The sequence below is a fragment of the Mauremys reevesii genome, linkage group 8, assembly GCF_016161935.1.
Source record: "Mauremys reevesii isolate NIE-2019 linkage group 8, ASM1616193v1, whole genome shotgun sequence".
In the NCBI taxonomy this organism is placed as follows: Eukaryota; Metazoa; Chordata; order Testudines; family Geoemydidae; genus Mauremys; species Mauremys reevesii.
Window position 1 is genome coordinate 95,283,143 of NC_052630.1, and position 19,048 is coordinate 95,302,190.

The following is a 19,048-nucleotide window of genomic DNA, read 5'->3' on the forward strand; positions in this document are numbered from 1 at the left end:
ACAGTGACTGCAGCCTCTCTCTCTCTCTCTCTCTCTGCAGCCCCCTTCTGCTCTCAGCTACTCTCCTGTTCCTGTGCAGCTGAGCTTCCTTTTTAATTAATCCTCATTGTTCCCTGGCTCCTCCTCCATATACAGCCAATGTATGTAATTGACCTATTCAGCCACCATAACTCCTTTGGGCCTTGTGTGGCATGGACACCCCATCATGCTGCTCCTTTGTGATGTGCAAAGATGGCCTCAAACTTTTTTTTTTAAATAGAGATCTGAATGGTGATGTCATACAGGGCTGTAACCTGAGCTGCAGCTCCCATCACTTCCATTTAGCAGAGGCATCTGCTGTGTGGGACTTTGTCAAAAACTCAGTTGTTCAGGAAGGAGAGCATCAGATGTGTTATAGCTTTGAATGACATCGCTCTTAAGAACCTCTAAAGATCATATACAAGTACTTCAGCTAAGGGAGGGAAGAAGGACCTAAAAACAAGTGGAAAAATAAAAATGTGTATGTTATTCTAAGGAGATGGAAGCCTTTGAAACAAGCTGTCTTCATTATAAAGTAGAAATAGAGAATTTTTCCAGTTCATTTTTAAGCCTCAAAACAGATTGTGACATAGGGGAATATAAATATTCTCCTTTTCCAGATGGGGAAACTGAGGCCCTGAGCAGTTAAGGTAACAAAGGAATTTTGTGGCACATCTAGGAAGAGAGGTCAGATCTCCCATCTCCTAATCCTTATCTTTAACAATGGGACCAGGCTTCTAACATGCAGGACTTTGGCTCTAGGCCTACTGATGAACTGGAGCAATATTTAATCATTCTTCTGTAATACAGTGATTTCACCCTGTTTTAAAATCCTTTCTATGTTATTTTCTGTCTATTGTTTACATCATTCCTCAGTTAATTAAGCCTCAAAATCACGGACTTTTATTTCTTAAGAAACAGGTGCTGTCAGAAATTTGCACGTGATATATGATTGTGCAAGTTATATTGTTCTTTTTCTTCATGGTCCAAGAGTTCTGTATTTTTTCTCTCTTTTCCTGTTGTCTTCTGTCTTATGGTGCTGATGATCTTTTTCTTGCTGCTTCTTTACATCTGCATCTCTCTTTTTTGGGAGATAAAGGGGATGTGGCACCTCAGTGCATGCCAATTCCTGATGGCCGAAACAGTTGCTGATATGTCACCGTTGTATTTTATTCCTGTCTCATTTTGTAGACTCCTGCAACTCCAGGTGATGCCTTTATCCCATCTTCATGCCAGTCACTTCCTGCTATTGCAGACACATTTGGTTCTGTACCTTTCAGCACTGCTGCTGTACCCTCAGGTAAGAACCCAAGAGGATTATTTAAAGACTAATTTTAGGGTTGGTCATTTTGAAAATATTAGCTCAACTAAACTGTGGAACTCAGGTATCTGTTCTGTTTTATGTCTCAACATCCAAAACATAAGGGTTAAAAAGTTTTCCACTATAGAAATGTGAAAATACAGTCTGTCTTACGGCAATGTACTTACTTACAGTAATGTCTTACAATAATGTACTTCAGGAAAAAGAAAATCCAAATCAGTACCAAGTCAAACCTTCAGTATACTGAGTTTGCTAACATCCGATGAAGTGAAAAAAGAACTGGCACTAAAAAGTCTCTGGAAGTTCAGGTTTACATACCTATAAGCTATTGTAACAGGAGAGGGAAAGTTATTTAGCTTTGAATTTCCAGTAATAACAGTGGACAATCTGAACTATATACGGTAAACGATGGCACAGCAAGAAACGTGAAGAATTTGTGACCGTTTTTAAAGCTATTCCACGTAGCCAACATGTGGCATTTCAGCTAGGCTTTGCTATGTTCCTCAAAGTGCTCAAAATTCAGAGTTTATGTAATATTCTGCACTGACATGCAGGAGATGTGGGATTGACTTCAGGTCTTGCGCTCTGGGCTGCCAGGGGCTGGGAGCACTGCAAAACCAGCTCATTCAGTCCCCTTTGGGAAGGAGAAAAAGGAGTGCCTTGAGTCATTCAACTGTAGTTTTCTGGATGGATAACACCTTCAGTGCTATAATGCACTGCATCATCTGTCCTGGAATGTAACACAGCGGTAATCTTTTACTCTACCAACGTTCCAGTATTATGTTGGCACTTGAAAGTAACATACCTGAAACATGGAATAGAACCGGATAAGCACTTTGACCCTGTTTGTCCACTGGTTATGGAAAACTCAGATGTACTTCTTCCAAAGAAGTACCCTCCAGTGTCCCTTAGTCAGTAAGGTCATAACTACAGTGCAGTGTTTTGGGGTTATGGCGTGGGAAATTGCTCTGACAAAGTTGTGGAGGGTCCTACTTCATATTCCCCATCATAACCATTTGCTGAAATACATATTTAGCTCTGTTATTGTTCTCCTTAGCTAAATGATTCCAAGATCTGTTGCCTGTGATTTTTGTTTTGCTGTTTTACTCCTTTACAGTTTGCATTTCAATAAACCCAGAAATAAACCAAAAGTAAAAGGTAAAAGCAGGGTAAGGAAAACTAATAGGTCAAGAAAAGTTTCTTTTCTACTGCTGTACCAGTAAAAAGAAGAGGAGAGAGAGATCCCACACTGTAAAATATTAACAATAAATTAAAATTGTTAATGTAGCACTTGGGTCTCGTATTAATATAACATCATTTTGTATTAGTAAAACATAAGCATGTCGCCTAGTTTCTTCTTTAATAGAGGGTTTCAGGGTAGAGTTTCAGAAATCCTTTTATATTAAACACAGTTGAAAACTCTGTTGGATTCATCTTTTTTTTTCTTTTCAGTTGTAAATGACAAACAAAAGGTCTAGTCATACAGTCCATACTCAGCCAAGATTCCCATTAGTTTGACAAGGAAGTTTTGTCTGAGCAGGGTCAAATCAAAATTAGAATGTTTTAATGACTCCAGTTTTTAATCTTCAACTCTTTCCCCTAGCTAGAGGGTTTTCATTATAAGCTATTACCCAATACAGATTTTTGGCATCTATTATACAGTACTACGTACCTCTAATTTTTCAAGTGTGTTTTTTTAATTCACGGTATGCATGCTTAGTGGCTTCTGGGTGTTGAAGTAGCCAAACGTGCTTTTTCATCTCCATTTGGCGAGATTATTCCTTTATCTTTTATAAACCTTGCCTCAGTTATCTATACTTTTGTAACCTTCAGATAGGATTATTGCAAAGTGCTCTACTTAGGACCAAGCCTGAAGACCACTAAGAAACATGAACTATTTGAAATTTAGCCATTCCTTTGCTTAGGGTTGCTTCTCAGAAGGAGCCCATGTGCTTCATAATCTGCACTGTGTCCTTTTCTGGGTGCAATTTAAAATATTGGTTTTCCTCTACAAATCCTTAATGGTTTGAGTCCTGCCCCCATCAGAGAAAACCTCTATTATCATGAGATACAGTAGCAGTTGCAGTCCAAGCAGGTCCCCGAGCTAACTGTCACCTGGCTTGAACTGGAACGGTAAATTTGATGGCTCCCATCTGGGCTGACATATTAGGGATTGAACCAGGGACCTCCAGAGCAAAAAGCATGAGTTGCTATAGCATGAGCTAACAAGCTAGAGTTCTTTAGTGGAGCTGTAACAGACTCCTGTTCTCTGTGGAGTTGACGTAGAAGTGGTGTAGAGTTACACAAGATAGCATTTTTTGCGAGGAGTCCTCTGCTCTGGAACTCACTTTGCTCTTTGGTCTACCAAAACCCAGGTTAGCTGATTTTCAAGGCAAACTGCACTCCAACATGGTACCTTTTCTCTCTAGATTATGGGAAGGGGTAGAATTCATGTGATTTGGGGGGGGGATAATTTTTTTGTTCTAATGAGTGGGGTTGGTGATTATTATTAAAGTCAGTCCAGTTATGCTTTATTTTTTGAACTGTTTGTACACACGCCAAGAGCATAGGATTTGACACGTTTTAGAAAGTGATAGAAATTGGTAAAGGTCCCTGTGACTCCTAACACAATCTGTGTATTTCTGACTGACAGTGTTTCCTGTACCACATCCTCTTGCTGTTCATATTCATGCGCTGAAACAATCCTATTGTTATTCTTTAAGGTTATGTTGCAATGGGAGCTGTCCTGCCCTCCTTCTGGGGACAGCAACCACTCGTTCAACAACAATTGGCCATGAGTGCTCAGCCTCCAGTTGCTCAGGTGATGCAGGGAGGACAGCCAATAGCATGGGGCCAACCTGGTATTTTTTCTCCTACTCAGCAACCATGGCCATCTGTAGCTGGTCAGTTCCAACCAACTGCCTTCATGCCAACACAAACTGTTATGCCTTTACAAGCAGCCATGTTTCAAGGTACCATTGCTCCCATAGCTACTGTTCCACCCACAAGCGATTCCACCAGATCAAGTCCACAGACAGACAGGCCCAGGCAGAAAATGGGAAAAGAAATGTTCAAAGATTTCCAGATGGCTCAGCCTCCGCCAGTGCCATCACGAAAACCAGACCAGCCTTCCCTCAGTTGTACCTCAGAGGCCTTCTCCAGCTATTTTAACAAAGTCGGGATGGCACAGGATGCAGATGATTGTGATGACTTTGACATCTCTCAACTAAATTTGACTCCTGTGACTTCTACAACGCCATCTACAAATTCACGTAAGTACCCACATCCTTCCAATTGCAGTCTCTTCCTCAAATGTCACTGTCTCCTCAAAGGTTTTCCCTTTTCTCTGGTGTACTATGTTGGAATACACATGACCTTAGTATCTTTATGCATGATCCAGCTTGTTAGTGGCATCCTGGAGCTAGGGAAACATGATTTAGGTTAAAAATTACAGAGGTGATTGAAATCAACAACTTCAAAGATTGCAAGCTAAAATTTAATTTTTAATAAAACAGTAATAGGCCTGCTCTTCAAAATATGCCTAAATTAAGCACATTTAAACTAGTTTGGAAATATTAAAACTGTTGATGAGAAATTCATCCCTAAATTGAGCCATTTTAAGTCCCACTCCAGCCCTATTTTTGAGATTTCAGTGAGACTTAAGTGGTGAAAAGGCCTTATTCTGGCCCTCTGTACTGGAGTGAATTTCACTCAAGGTGCATAAATGTGCTTATACTGTGGGGTTGCAAAAAATTGTTTATAAAGAGATTCCATTATGCGAGTGCTAGCACGGGTATAGATCCAACTCCCATGGAAGCCAACAGAAGTCTATTGAGTTGCATAGGAGCTAGATTGAACCTAATAACACTACTCATAGAAGATTAGGGTTGAAAGAGACCTCAGGAGATCATCTAGTCCAACCCCCTGCTCAAAGCAGGACCAACCCCAACTAAATCATCCCAACCAGGGCTTTGTCAAGCCGGGCCTTAAAAACCTCTGACGATGGAGATTCCACCACTTCCTAGGTAACCCATTCCAGTGCTTCACCACCCTCCCAACTGAAATTTCTTATTGGCCAAAAACTCCCCCAACATCCATCTCAGCTAAAAACAAACATCCTAGTTTCTGAAAAGGCTGAAAGAGGAAATCGGCTTTTACATTAAATTGGTTTGTTTCAAATCACAGAATTCAGACACTGATTTGTGGAGTGTTCTTATGTTGGGGTTGATGAATTTGAAGCATGGAATAAAAATAAGGAGTTGGTGACATTTTTGTTATAATTTTCAGAAAATCAGAAAACAAGCAATTTAGGAATAATAAAATTGGGGGCTTTAAGCATGAATAGATTTTGAATAGTTTGTCTATCTGAAAAAATTATTGAATTTATTTCCCATTATTATTGGTATCATCTTTGTTTAGCTCCAACCCCTGCTCCCAGACAGAGTTCTCCATCAAAATCATCAGTGTCTCATACCAGTGACCCTACTGCAGATGACCTCTTCGAAGAGGGGTTTGAAAGCCCAAGCAAAAGTGAAGAGCAGGAGGCTGTGAGTAGCATGACTCCTAATACTAACTAGACTTTTCTAGCTAGAAAATACCAGGGAGTTACTGAAAGTGATCTGGAAATGTCAAATAAATACTTCAACAGGATTGGTGGAATGTTTTTAAGGGAAGTTGCAGAGAACTTTCATTTCCAAGTATGGGTTTGATAGCTATCAAACACTAGCATGATATTTACAATTGTACGTATTAATATTAAGGAGCTAAATTCAGAGATGATATGTAAAGCGGTGTAAGTTATGTACCTTCAAACATCAATAAACCTACTTACACCACTTACGGATATGTATGGGACTCCAGGTTGACGTAACATACATGCCGAGGAAGCAGAAGAAGGTGTAAGAGTATATATGTTAAAACAGTATGGCCCACGTTTACTTACGCATTCTTACATTTTCCTGCTACTTGCTCTGCTTGTTATATACCTCACTTGTGGGCCGTTAGCGTATGATTTTTCTCCATTAAGATTCCATTACACTGAATGAGACTGAGTGGGCCAAAGTCAGAGGTTGGCTAAATGGGGATTGTATGTCATAAAATGCCCTGGTGATTGGGTTCGAGTTGAAGTCAAAGAAAGGCTAGAAGGAGCCCCAAGTTGCTGTAATTTACATGCAGAGGAGATAGAAGAGGCATAAATTACACAAGATTAAACTCGCTCTGATTCACATAGATTTGCTTATGAATTTAGTCCAAGATCTGCTTTCAGGGACTGTGCCTGCCGTCATTTGGGGTCTGACCAATACCTACTGAAGTCAGGGGCAGCTCTTTTATCAACTTCAACAGGCATTAAATCAGTGCCTTTATGTATGCAACACCCATTTGAAGTCCAGGCAAATTTTGAAAGCATATTAATTGTAGGATCTTACCCTTTGTGTTTTAAAACCTACAGTAGCTGCACGTGATAGAATGTGTCCCTAGCATGAAAATAACCTCTTACTGCCTTTTCACTTCCTGTTGTTGAGAAAAAAGGTGTTATGTTCTTGTGTTCTAGCCTGATGGATCTCAGGCCTCTTCCAACAGTGATCCATTTGGTGAGCCTACTGGTGATACTATAAGTCCACAGGTCGGTAGCTAGATAGCACAGGTTGGGGTAGGTATCTGTCCTTTTTTTCTCTCTCCATCTCGAGGTGTTCACTTATTCTTTTACCAATGCCGACCATCACTTCCATGGGTGCATCCTTTGTTTTTCCTTTACGACATCTTTCCCTTTTCCTCTCCACTCCCACCCCCTATTTATTCCTCATCCTCAATGGTTTGCATGGCTTTTGCTGTTTGCTAAGTGTTTCCAGTTGTGCACTTTTATGTGTGGCGGTGCATACATGGTTTAAACCAGTGATACTCCTCTGCAACTTGCCAGCCGCAAGTGGCTTTTTAATACGTCTCCTGCGGCTCTTTGCAGCACATGATATTAAAATCGTGTGTGATTTAATTATTAACCAGTCTAAGTTATTAACTGATCAGGATGCTTTTACTATGTGATTGGCCATTTAAGTTAGCAACTTGCACTAAGTTATTACTGTGAAAAAAATATACACATATAAACTAAATATTTCCAATCATACTGTTTAAATATGAATGGTACTATAGTAAATGAAACAATGAATTCACACTGCTGTGGCTCTTTTGAGTAATGTGGATCGCTAATTTGGCTCCTGAACCATGAGGTCTGAGTGTCACTGGTTTACACAAATGCACTGGGAATGCAGAATTGTTTTTAAGTCATGTCAGAATTTTAGGGATTAAATACAGAAATTTCAGCTATTACTAGTAAACCTCAATATGTTGTGCAGAAGTTTATCTTAGATAAAAATGACACTGTTATTTGCACAGATGTAACAGATTAAGTGGAATAACACATCTTGCTCACTTGAAGGAATTTAAAAAAATAAAGATGTGCCAGCACGTCCCCCTAAATCAGTGTGGCAGAGCGGTTGCAGAACTCCATTTCTTATTATCTGTATATTAAAAAAATGTAATACTGAAGTTGAAATTTTTGTTGTTTTATCTCCAATGTCAAATTAAAACCATCAGGAAGTGATGGCGATTTTACATATACATGTTTTAGGCATGACGATTTTCATTAATTGACCATTACACTTAAAACAGTGTTAAATCCAGTTATATGGGGGAGATGATCTTTGCATCGTTTTCCTTACAGAACACATTGGAAATGTAGCACTTTGTGAAAATTCTAAGAGATACTCATCGATATTTTCAGTCCAGTGTATATGTTTTGCAAAGATATAGTGAAGCTACAGAGATTGACTGTTTAGCATTGCCATTCAATCCAAATATGTTTTAACGTTACTATTTGAAGAATATGTTTAATTAGCTGTGCTCTTTTGTCATTCATATTTTTAACACTCAAATATGTGACTTACTATAGCTTCTGTTTCTCAGCACACTGCTGCTGGGACAAATCCCTTATATTGGTAGAATAATTTTCATTTTGTCTAGTTACTGCACTATATTCAACAGCTACTTATGTATCTTAAGCATAAATAAGTTGTCTCTTCTGAAAATGAATAGTTGCTTTAGGGAGCCCACTTGCTTAATACATTAAATCTGGTAAAATAATTTAAGATAACTTTGCTTTGGTACATTTTGGGGGCATTTCGACTGTTAACTAACAATACATAATGCAGTGCAAAAAGTATCACACTAATCCTCAGCGGCACAAGGATGAGTGTAAGGGGAAGCAAAAGTGACTCCCTAAATTTGGGAGCCAAAGATGTTGAGTGGTGGAATCCACCACAGGTCAAGTCGGAGCACCCAGAGGGCTCATTTAAATGAGCTAAGGATCACTGCACCAGCAGAGTTTGGTGGACCACATGGTAATTCAGCTCCAACTTTTTCTGCTCCCTTCGGCCCCAGCCAGCATTGACACAACCCCTGTGTTGGGGAATCGGGTACCGCTAGAGGCTGGCATAAAGCCCACTATGCCAGCTTTGTGCCTTTCCAGGATTCCCCCATTGTGAACTTTAATTAGAGGTTGAAGATCTCGCCATTTTCCCCATATTACAGTGTGTCTGCAAAGCACATCTATGTATTTATGAACAAATGTGTATTGATTATTATTAAGTATCAGGGTCAAGATAATTTTCAGAACTATCTGACAATAAGGAAGAATTCCTCCTTCTCATTTGTTGACTGATACACAAAGATGGCTCATGCATTTCATACAAGTTTCACTTATCAAGGCTACTGCAGGTCGCTTGTGACAACCATTTAAGTCTATTGTTACATACTACATTAGATTGTATACTCCTTGTGGCAGGGATGGCTTTTTGTTCTCTTTGTACAGGGCTCCTAGACACTACAGTAATACAAATTATAATAATAACTTCTGGTTGATTTCAATGTTGTCATTCATTTTGGGCCTAGCCAATAGTACATGTTTCACAATTCAACCTATTCAGGTTAACACACGTCATCATTACATCATATAACTCTGGGCAATATAAAATATTGTTGCTATTTATTGTTTGTACTGCAGTAATGTCTAGTCATGGACTAGGGCCCTATTGTGTTAGACAGTAGGCAAACACAGAACAAAAACACAGTCCCTGCCTGAAAGAGCTTACAATCTAAATACCATAGTGTTTCAATGCAGTACCATTCAACAGCAGACTAGAAGAAATCCACTTGCTAGAATCAGTTCCTCTTACTCAGAAACATTGTATCATCAATGAAGGGGGGGAGGGCCTAAGTTCAGGAGAGACTCCATGGAGAATTTTTAATTCAATTCATAAAATAGTGTATATGTCAGGCCAAGCATTTTTTAGCCTCATTGTACTGAGAAACATACTCTAGTACAAAAGAAGAACTAGGATTACAATCTGTGTAGAGGGTGGTTTTTTACATTAAAAGGTAGATATCACATGATCATTTCAGAACCGAGTTCTTTATTGCAAGAATTGCATAATATACAAGTGGGATGAATGGACTTCCCAAGTTTTGTTTGCAGTGTTTTAGCTGTGTTGGTCTCAGGATATTAGCAATACAAGGTGGTGGGTGAGGTAATAACTTTTATTGGACCAACTTCTGTTGGTGAAAGAGACAAGCTTTTGAGCTACACAGAGCTCTTCTTCAAACCAGAAGAATTCTGTGTAGCTCAAAAACTTGTCTCTTTCACCAACAGAAGTTGGTCCAATAAAAGACATTACCTCACCTACTTGTCCTTTCCAAGAACACAACATTCTATGATACATTATGAAGGGTTTTCAGAGTTTATCTTTTCCCAGCATCTTCATAATCAGCTCTGCACATATAATGTCTTCTATCTCAGTGTATTCAGGTACAATAAGTCACCAACTGATATTTCTTAATCTGATTTATTTCCTGTGTTAGCAGTTTGGATTCTCAGTTCCTTGCAATCTTAGGTGTTCTCGCTTAGACTACGTTGGCATTTATCAGTTGCTATCTCCATTTCTATATTTCTCCTCTCATCCTCTTGTAGTTTTAAACTGAATCTTTCAAACTTCTTATCACACAGGAGCCATTATCACAACTAACCTGTTTAGTAAAGGCTGCTGAGTGCTTAGGTAAATCTGACATTTATTGATAAGTTAAATCTTTGCCCCACTGTTTTTTGAGGCCAAAAGCAGACAGGCCTGACTTCACAGCTAAAGGAAGCTGGAGTATTTGCAGAGCTATTCCTAATAAGAATTCTATCCAGTCATTTTCTCTCTGGTTGAGAAAAGCAAATGTGTGAAGTGATTGTACAGAAAGGAGGAGAAAAACAGTATACAACAAGAATGCTTTCATTAGCTGGGTTTTGATTTATGCTTAGGTGGCATAATCCTAGTGCTCTTTCTAAATGACCATCGTGAAAGGGGGAGAAAAAAGAAAATATTTGTTTAGCTAAAATTCTGTAAAATAAGCTACATATCTTACTTCTCAGGTGCCTAGTCAAAGCAGTATTTACAATAGAAAAGGGATTCTCACTTATTCTGCCTTAGTCCCTGTGGATACCATCACCATATATAAAAAGTATGGGCCTGATACTGATAAGTGTCGAGTACTTGCAACTCTTACTGATGTGGAAGTTGCTGGTCCTCAGTACATTTCAAGTTCAGCCACTAACTCTGCATCAGCAGTGACTGTAATCTTTACCAGCATACTGATCCATTATCAAGCAACACTGGATAGTTTCAGTGGTGAAAGTCAATGGAAGGAAGAGTGTTAGGCTATTGTGAGAAAGGATGAATGGACCTTTGGCTTTTTGACATCAGTGTATTTGGTTCATCCATGACTGGCATCTCAAGAATATACATGTTAACTGTGGAAGTAATTCTTCTAGGTCATTTGAATCTGAACCCTATTCCCTGATATCCGAGTACCACAAAAACAATACAGTTCTCTGTGGACTGTAGGGATTAATTCCTACAGAAGAGTAAGCTCTGACAGTGATCAAGCTCTGAAAGAGTGTTCTTTGGCACCACGGTTATTTCAACACAAGCTATTTAAAGTAATGGAACAAACCCGGATGCAGTTATTTGTTACCCAGTGTTCATGTCTGTGAAATAGTTTTCTTATAAGTGATTCTCGGCAAATCTTCAAAATATTTGTGGCTAGAGCTGATCACGTTCTCCTGGAGCAATCCTTCCAAGAAAAGCTATGCAACTGCTGTCTGAAGTGTGTGCAGACAACTGTAAGACCTCGAAATAAGTCTAACTCGTGATGCTGTTGTCATCCTTGACATATGTCAGTAGTCCAACAATTGGCAGGTTGCCTGCTGGCTTCCGTCTCTGGGTGGTAAGAAGACACCATGTGTCCTCCTTGACAAGAATACTTACTAGGTTCATCAGTTCCAGGATGGACTATTATAAGCCAGTCTTCCTGGGCTCATATCAGAATTAACAGAGCATCTGCATATGTTGATCCATGTTAAGCATGAGGATGAACCAAGAGGGTATAATATATTGATGCTGCCCAACCTGCCCTGGCTTTCCATCAACTTCAAGGTTCTGGCATTGTATTAGGAATCCCAGAACGGAATAGACTCTCAGCATCTCAGAGACCTCTTTCCAGGATCCATTCAGTAAGCTCAATCAGAGCTAACTAGAGCCTAGATAGAAACTCGTAGGGATGATGGTAGCTCCTTCTCTGCAGTTGGCTGTAAACTCTGGAACACCCACTGAAAGGAAATCATGAAGAGTTCCATTTTACCCTTTGCAGGCCCAGTCACCTCTTCACCATCATATTCTCCAAAGAACCTGAACAGGAAAAAAAAATAACAGCAGGGTAATTGTAGAGAGCAACCCTAAATTACACCAAGAAGGAGGGATAGTCTTTCTGGACTGTCCTCACAATTGTATGTACTAAGATGCTAAGTGTCTTGCCTTTTAAAATTCTAATAGTTAAATAGATGTTGGACATTAGGAAATGCTTCCAGTCTGATGTAGTCACTATAACATCCAAAATGCTGAATATCAAATAATATTCACTAAATAGATGATTGGGGTATTCACACAGCTACTGGAATCTAAACACAGTTGAAGTTATTTTTAAAAATATCTTAAGCGTCAGTGGAAGATTAGGACAAGCCCTTCCATTAGCACTGGGGTGTATACTTTTTGACTGCTGTCAGGTCCCCTAGAGCCCGGTTTACTGAATCTGCGTTTTATACACACAAAGCACGTTGTAGCAAAGATACATTACACTCCAGAGTGCAGTTCTCCCAGATTTCTTTAACCTCCCTTCTCTGCTGCAGATTCTCAGCGCAGGATTTTCCTTTTGGCTGGATGATCAGAAAGCCCAGTCTCATTTCAGGAAGCTTATCTGCTGAGACTGTGCTTACCGATTGCCTAGCCAGAAGGAAAACCCTGTGCTGAAAATCTGCATGAGGAGAGAGGTTAAAGAAATCTGAGAGGACAGCAACTCTAGAATGTAATGCATCTTTTATACAGCATTCTGCATATACAGTGTATATTGAAATGATCACCAAAGCACTGCAGAAAGTTGCCAATTAACACCCGCAAGGCTTGTGCTCTCACATCACAAGCCCACGCTGATAGTGACACTTTTTGATTATGCCCTATGGTAACTGATTTGTTTGAGGAGCACTTATTAGTAATACATTAAAAATGGAATCATGTTTATAATGTTTACATCCAGTTAGCTGATACAGTTCTAAGCCAGAGCAGTGAACAGTCACCCAAATGCATGTTGTTTGCTTTTGGCATTGATGATTACAAAAAACGCCCCTTAAAAAGAAATATTGAAGTATGAGGTATAACTTCAACAAAAGTATGTACTTATTTATTGAAAAAAATATTAAGTTCATTGCAATCAAGGGAAAGAAGGCCAAAGTTTTTCAAACTTGGGGGCATACAGTTATGCTCCTAAATAAATGGCCAGATTTTCAGAGGTACTGAATATACACTGTTCCCAGTGAGATCAGCACTCATCATCTCTAGATACAGGGACCTACTTCCTAATAGGCCAGGCCCTTTTCTCAAATAATTGACTTGGGTGCCCATATCCTTTTTCACTGAACATTTATAGCCACCGTCTTTTGTATTTAACAGACACTGTCCACAATAAGTAGCCATACACTGGCATCTGAGTAGGGTTCAGCCAAACATTAATTTGATTATTGATTACAATATGGATGGGGAGAGTCACTTTTTAAAGCATCTGTGATAAACTGCACATCTTAATGTCAAGTAATATTTATCAATAAAAAAGAAGTATCCATTTCTGTTCAGTGCATGGAAGCTCAGTTTTCCCCTATAGCTAGGGCCCTACCAAATTCTCAGTACATTTTGGTCAATTTCATGGTCATGGGATTTTAAAAATAGTAAATTTCATTATTTCAGCTGTTTAAATCTGAAATTTCACAGTGTAGTTATTGTAGAGGTCCTGACACGAAAAGGAGTTGGAGGGGGGGTCACAAAGTTATTGTGCGGGGGGAGGGTTTGCAGTAGTGTTACCCTAAATTCTGCACTGCTGCTGGCAGTGGCGCTGCCTTCAGAGCTGGACAGCTGGAGAGTGGCAGCTGCTGGCCAGGAACCCAACTCTGAAGGCAGAGCTGCCAGCAGCAGCGCAGAAGTAAGGATGGCATGGTATGGTATCATCACCCTTACTTCTGCGCTGCTGCCTGCAGAGCTGAGCCCTCAGTCAGAAGCTGCAACTGTCCGGCCACCCAGATCTGAAGGAAGCAGCTCAGAAGTATGTGTGGCATGGTATGGTATTGCCACCCTTACATCTGCGCTACTGCTGGCAGGGCGCTGCCTTCAGAGCTGGGCACCCGGCCAACAGCTGCCGCTCTCCGGCTTCCCAGCTCTGAAGGCAGTGCAGAAGTGAGGGTGGCAATACCGTAACCCTGCTAAAATAACCTTGCGGCCCCCCTGCAACTCTCTTTTGGATCAGAACTCCCAATCTGAGAGACGCTGGTCTCCCCTGTGAAATCTGTATAATATAGGGTAAAAGCACTCAAAAGATCAGATTTCATGGTCCGTGATGCGATTTTCATGGCCATGAACTTGATAGGGCCCCACCTGTAGGTTAATAGAACTACCTCAGCATCCAGCATTGTTCTGATATTGACATTGGGTCCAGCCATCCTATTTCATAGAAGGGGAAAACTCTGTGAGGTTCAGGACATCTACATGAACTGTCAACCCTCTGTGCTACTTTCAGGATCCCTATTTTCCCTGACAGGAGCTTCACTCAGGAGTCATTCTCCCATTTGCTCCTTCTGCCATTACCAGTATCCTACCATCCCCCAGTGGGAGGAAGGTAGAAGGCTTAGAGTAAAGGTTAATGCTGCTATGAGAATCATTAAGTTTGATTGCCTTTAAGTAGTGTTTCCTCTGAGTTTTGATAGGAGTTCGCTCTGTAAGAAGACCGCTTTTCATTTCTGCTTCCCTCATCCCTCTGGCAGGAACACCCACAGAGCCCTACATGTGTGGTGTTTGTGAGGAGGGCCTACCTGTGGTCTTGAGAGGATGAGATGAGCATGCTCTTTAGAATCTGCTCTCCTCTTTTTTTTTTTTTAATTATCGGGACCTTTCTGTCCCTTTGTGTTGTCCTTTGCTCCTCTCCAAAGCATTGTTGTTGTTAGTTCTTCACTGCTGGGGTATGGTCAACAACCACTGTCTGAATTTTCTCAGATTAACATTAGTAGATCACACTCTGTCTCTGACAAAAACAGGACTTCTTATTGAGAAGATCACCTGGAACCTTAACAATTAGGCTCTTGCTTTGACATCAGGAAGGAAAACCCTATTAAAGGAGAGACAAAAGTGCCTAACCCCATCCTTTATCTGTCAGGGCTCTGGGATAACAGAAAAAAAATGTAAATGAAGTCAGAGTGACATGATGATTACTTTGGCCACCTTAAATGTATGTTCCAGGTGAACACTAGGTGAAAGTAATAAGTTAGGCACATCTAATGTTGATGCCTCTTTGTGCCTAATACACTGGAGAAACTGTTGAAGAAGAATTCATCCTGACATATATGTAAATCTCCTATATGATTACAAGGTCAGCGAGACCTTGGGGATCTGTCACTTAAGTGCATCTGCATAAGTTAGAGCTATTTGAGAATGGCTTTAATAAGCACACGTGACATTTTCAGAAATATTTTTTCTTCATAGCATTTAATAACTGGAATTCTTAGTTCTGGATTAATCATCCTTTTTTTTTTTCTACCCCAGGACCAGCAAATGCTGGGAGAGTGGCCTATTGTGCGACAAATTTCTCATGTTAATTAGTACTGATTTTCTCTGGGCTAGGCATGATCATTCTGCCAGTTCTGTGTTAACTGTGCATGAAAATTTGGCATAGGTGGGATGTTCTTCAGAACAGAGCATATGAACCATATTCCTGGTCATCTCTTCTGGGTACCTTCAGTTTTTCAAGATCACAACATATGTGTGCGTCTGACTGTAGATAATTTTTCACCCTTTAACCAAATCATTCAGGGGAAGATTTTTCTTACTGTTCACCAGTTGCCACAGTTTGCTCAGGGGTTGGCATGGGTAGGAGAGGGACAGCTCAAACCTTTGCAACATACAGCTGTTTTGAAGAGTAAAGTGAAGACGGACACAGAGCGACAGATGGGCTTCCACTGAGATGTATGGAAGCAGTTCACACTTTATGGGAAAACCACATCCCACTGCTCTGCAGCCATGAAGAGTTTAACAGTAGAGCAGGATTTTATGAGTTTGTACCAGGAATGTGAAATCCCCATGAGCCATGGAGCCCAGGTGTGTGTGGAATCCCTGCAAATGGGGGCACAGCAATGACTGAAAGTGAGAAAAGTGGTTCCACCACTACATGTTTCCACCAGCCATTGTTCCTCCATAGAAGCACAATCAACACCGAAGCTGCTACAGCCCTGAGCCTGTATAGGATCCATGGAGGAGCTCCACTCCTGCAAATTCACATAGGAATGAAGGATTCCTTCTCTTAACTCCAGTAAAACTCCCTAGCACACAGACCAGCAGCTTGGGCATTGCACTGAGGCCAGGATTTGAGTTGTTGATAGTTCACACTTCAGGCTGTAAAAAGAACAGGAGTACTTGTGGCACCTTAGAGACTAACAGATTTATTTGAGCATAAGCTTTCGTGGGCTACAGCCCACTTCATCGGATGCATAGAATAGAACATATAGTGAGGAGATATATATATGTTCCATTCTATGCATCTGATGAAGGAGCTGTAGCCCACGAAAGCTTATGCTCAAATAAATTTGTTAGTCTCTAAGGTGCCACAAGTACTCCTGTTCTTTTTGTGGATACAGACTAACATGGCTGCTACTCTAAAACTTCAGGCTGTGAGTGTGCAGATTCAGAAAGGCGTGTGTTGGTTTACATTCAACAGGTTACCTTTGCAACTATAATGGCTAGAAACTAATGATTAGCCACCGACTCACCACAATAAACGTTCTTATTCCCCCATTGGCCAGTTGTTCAGTTTGCCTAATCCTATAACTTATTTATTTCATGTTAGCTTTTGCTGTCCTCTCTGTAATGTGAATTTGATTCTGACATGGCTAAATTTAACTTCATACCATTGTATTTGAATATTTATTATAGTGTGGAAAGTTAATGCAATGTGGCACTAATTAGCCTTTCTGCCTGTCTCGTTCTCTTTTTAGGTGTCATTCTCAGTTTAAAAAATTCGTTTCTGAAAATGAAGTAGAGGGCAGTCTTACTATATCTTGCAGCCAGAATGAATATAGTATCAAGAAAACACAGTGTCAGATACATGAAATATCACTCTGAAGACATGGCAGTTTTCCTATATCTAAGAAATTCATAGTAAAATACCTATTGAGCAAAACAACATGGTTTCTTCCAATAGTAATATAATTAGACTTATCATCAACCCCTGCAAAATTAACTTTCATGGTTTTTCATATCAGAATTCATAACATATATAGTGGAAATGTAAACTTTATCCATCTTAAATCTAACTGCAATGTCATGAAGTCATCTTACAATAGCAATTTATCTGTTAGCAAACATTTGTTCTATATCAACCATATAAAAATACCCAGCTATGTTTTGTGCTGTCATGTCTGGGCGAGATCCTTAGCCTGACATCTGTGGAGTTATGGTGATTTGCACCAGCTGAGGATCTGGCCCATGAACTTCAGAATATCTAGATATATAATTATCACTGGATTTCTTCACACATACATACCCAGCAACACCTCCTGAGAACCAGTGTACAGTGCATATGGTAAAGTTTAATTGAGGCTCAGTATATGTGTGAAACTTCTGTGATGTAATGTTGAATTGCTTTTTCTTAAAAATTCCTTTGGGAAGCCACAATCATTCAACACATGAAGGCAAGCAAACATTTCCTTAGCTGTTACCATTGGGTTTTATCTCTAGATGCAGTGCTGTTCACAAGCAGATGTTCTAAAAATGTCTTCAGACGTCTCTGCTTATTTTTATTTTTATTGTCTTCAGGAAACAGAACCTCTCTACGCCCAGATCAACAGACCTAAGAAATAGCATTATTACAGGCTTGTGGTGCTTCAAGACTCCAGTGAAAATCTACAACCTGACAGGCCTTTTGGCTCTTATGCTTGTTTTCAATTGATCGTGTCCGACAAAGGATAGAGGATTGCCCTACCAAACGTACCTGACCGTTTTTGGCAATGAATGGCAAATTTCTATGGCAGCACAAACATAAAAACGAGCCCTGCTTACCATGCCAAGCGTCTGAGTTCTGAGCACTCACAGTACGAAATCTTACTCCTTGTTCTTCGTTTAAACTTTTGTCCTCTTCTTTACACCCCACCTGAACAATGGGCATTTGAAATTGAATACGTATTAGCCATTGTTTTTCTTTTAAGCAAAAAAAAAGCAGAATCCATATGTAGCAGTGGCATCGTCATTCAACAGCCTTTCAGGCACAAGTCTGCACTTTTTATGTCATGGTGACATGTTTCTCATTGTCATTTATATCAGGCTACTTCCCTCCCCACCTCACCTCCGTCTTGGCATATTTAAAAAAAAAAAAAGACAGGCTGTGTTATTTTTTTGTATTTCTTATTCTGTTGTTTTGTATGGGTAACAGAATTTAACAGCAAAATGCCTCCTATGGAAATGATTCTTAACTTGAAACCGCAGAATGAAACTGTGTTGATTATCCATCCTGGTTGAAAAACATTGCCAAATGGACCTTTAAGTTATAGCGCATCACAAGGAAGAATTGCTGCTTTTCTGTTTGAATACTCATTCTGTGGGTGGAAAAAGAACATCAAATCCCATTGATGAAAGAGGTGGAAAATATGTTATTTCCTAGGAAACTCATAAAACAAAGTACAGTAAAGGAATATTTTTTATTTCTTCGCTATCTTGCTGCTGTAATGCTATGCAGACAAGTGTTTTCTTCTCTGTGTGCCATTTTTGAAGAAAAAAAATCATTTGCCAAATAATTCTGGTATAATTCTGGTTTATGGATTTTAGACGAAACAGACTTTATAAATGGGACAATGATGGCATGAATTTTGGAATAACAAACTTATTCTGTGATCAAATTGTTCATCTTTATCACTTTTTGTACATCAGAAAATTCAAATGGGATTTTTATTTTATAACTTGAAAAAAATCTTACCGTTAAACTCTTTAAATGTTTAAGGGGAAATGGCTTTAAGGAGTTCAAATGAAAATTGCCAGTTTT

At 39.7% G+C, this 19,048-nt stretch overlaps 1 protein-coding gene across 15 annotated transcripts in view; it reads left to right on the plus strand.

The window, feature by feature from the left end:
• Window positions 1-18,189, plus strand: part of DAB1 (DAB adaptor protein 1) — a 684,943-nt gene extending 666,754 nt beyond the window's left edge. For 10 of the 15 annotated variants that reach the window (XM_039485615.1, XM_039485614.1, XM_039485621.1 and 7 more), the window contains 5 exons: window positions 1,210-1,318; window positions 4,063-4,611; window positions 5,759-5,886; window positions 6,891-6,989; window positions 17,830-18,189. In XM_039485615.1, coding sequence (XP_039341549.1) covers window positions 1,210-1,318; window positions 4,063-4,611; window positions 5,759-5,886; window positions 6,891-6,974 — 870 coding nt within the window. In that variant the 3' untranslated portion in view covers window positions 6,975-6,989; window positions 17,830-18,189. Of the gene's footprint in view, window positions 1-1,209; window positions 1,319-4,062; window positions 4,612-5,758; window positions 5,887-6,890; window positions 6,990-17,009; window positions 17,224-17,829 lie in introns of those variants that run through there. The other 5 variants (XM_039485622.1, XM_039485620.1, XM_039485623.1 and 2 more) reach the window with 5 other exon arrangements.
• Window positions 18,190-19,048: the final 859 nt, after the last annotated feature.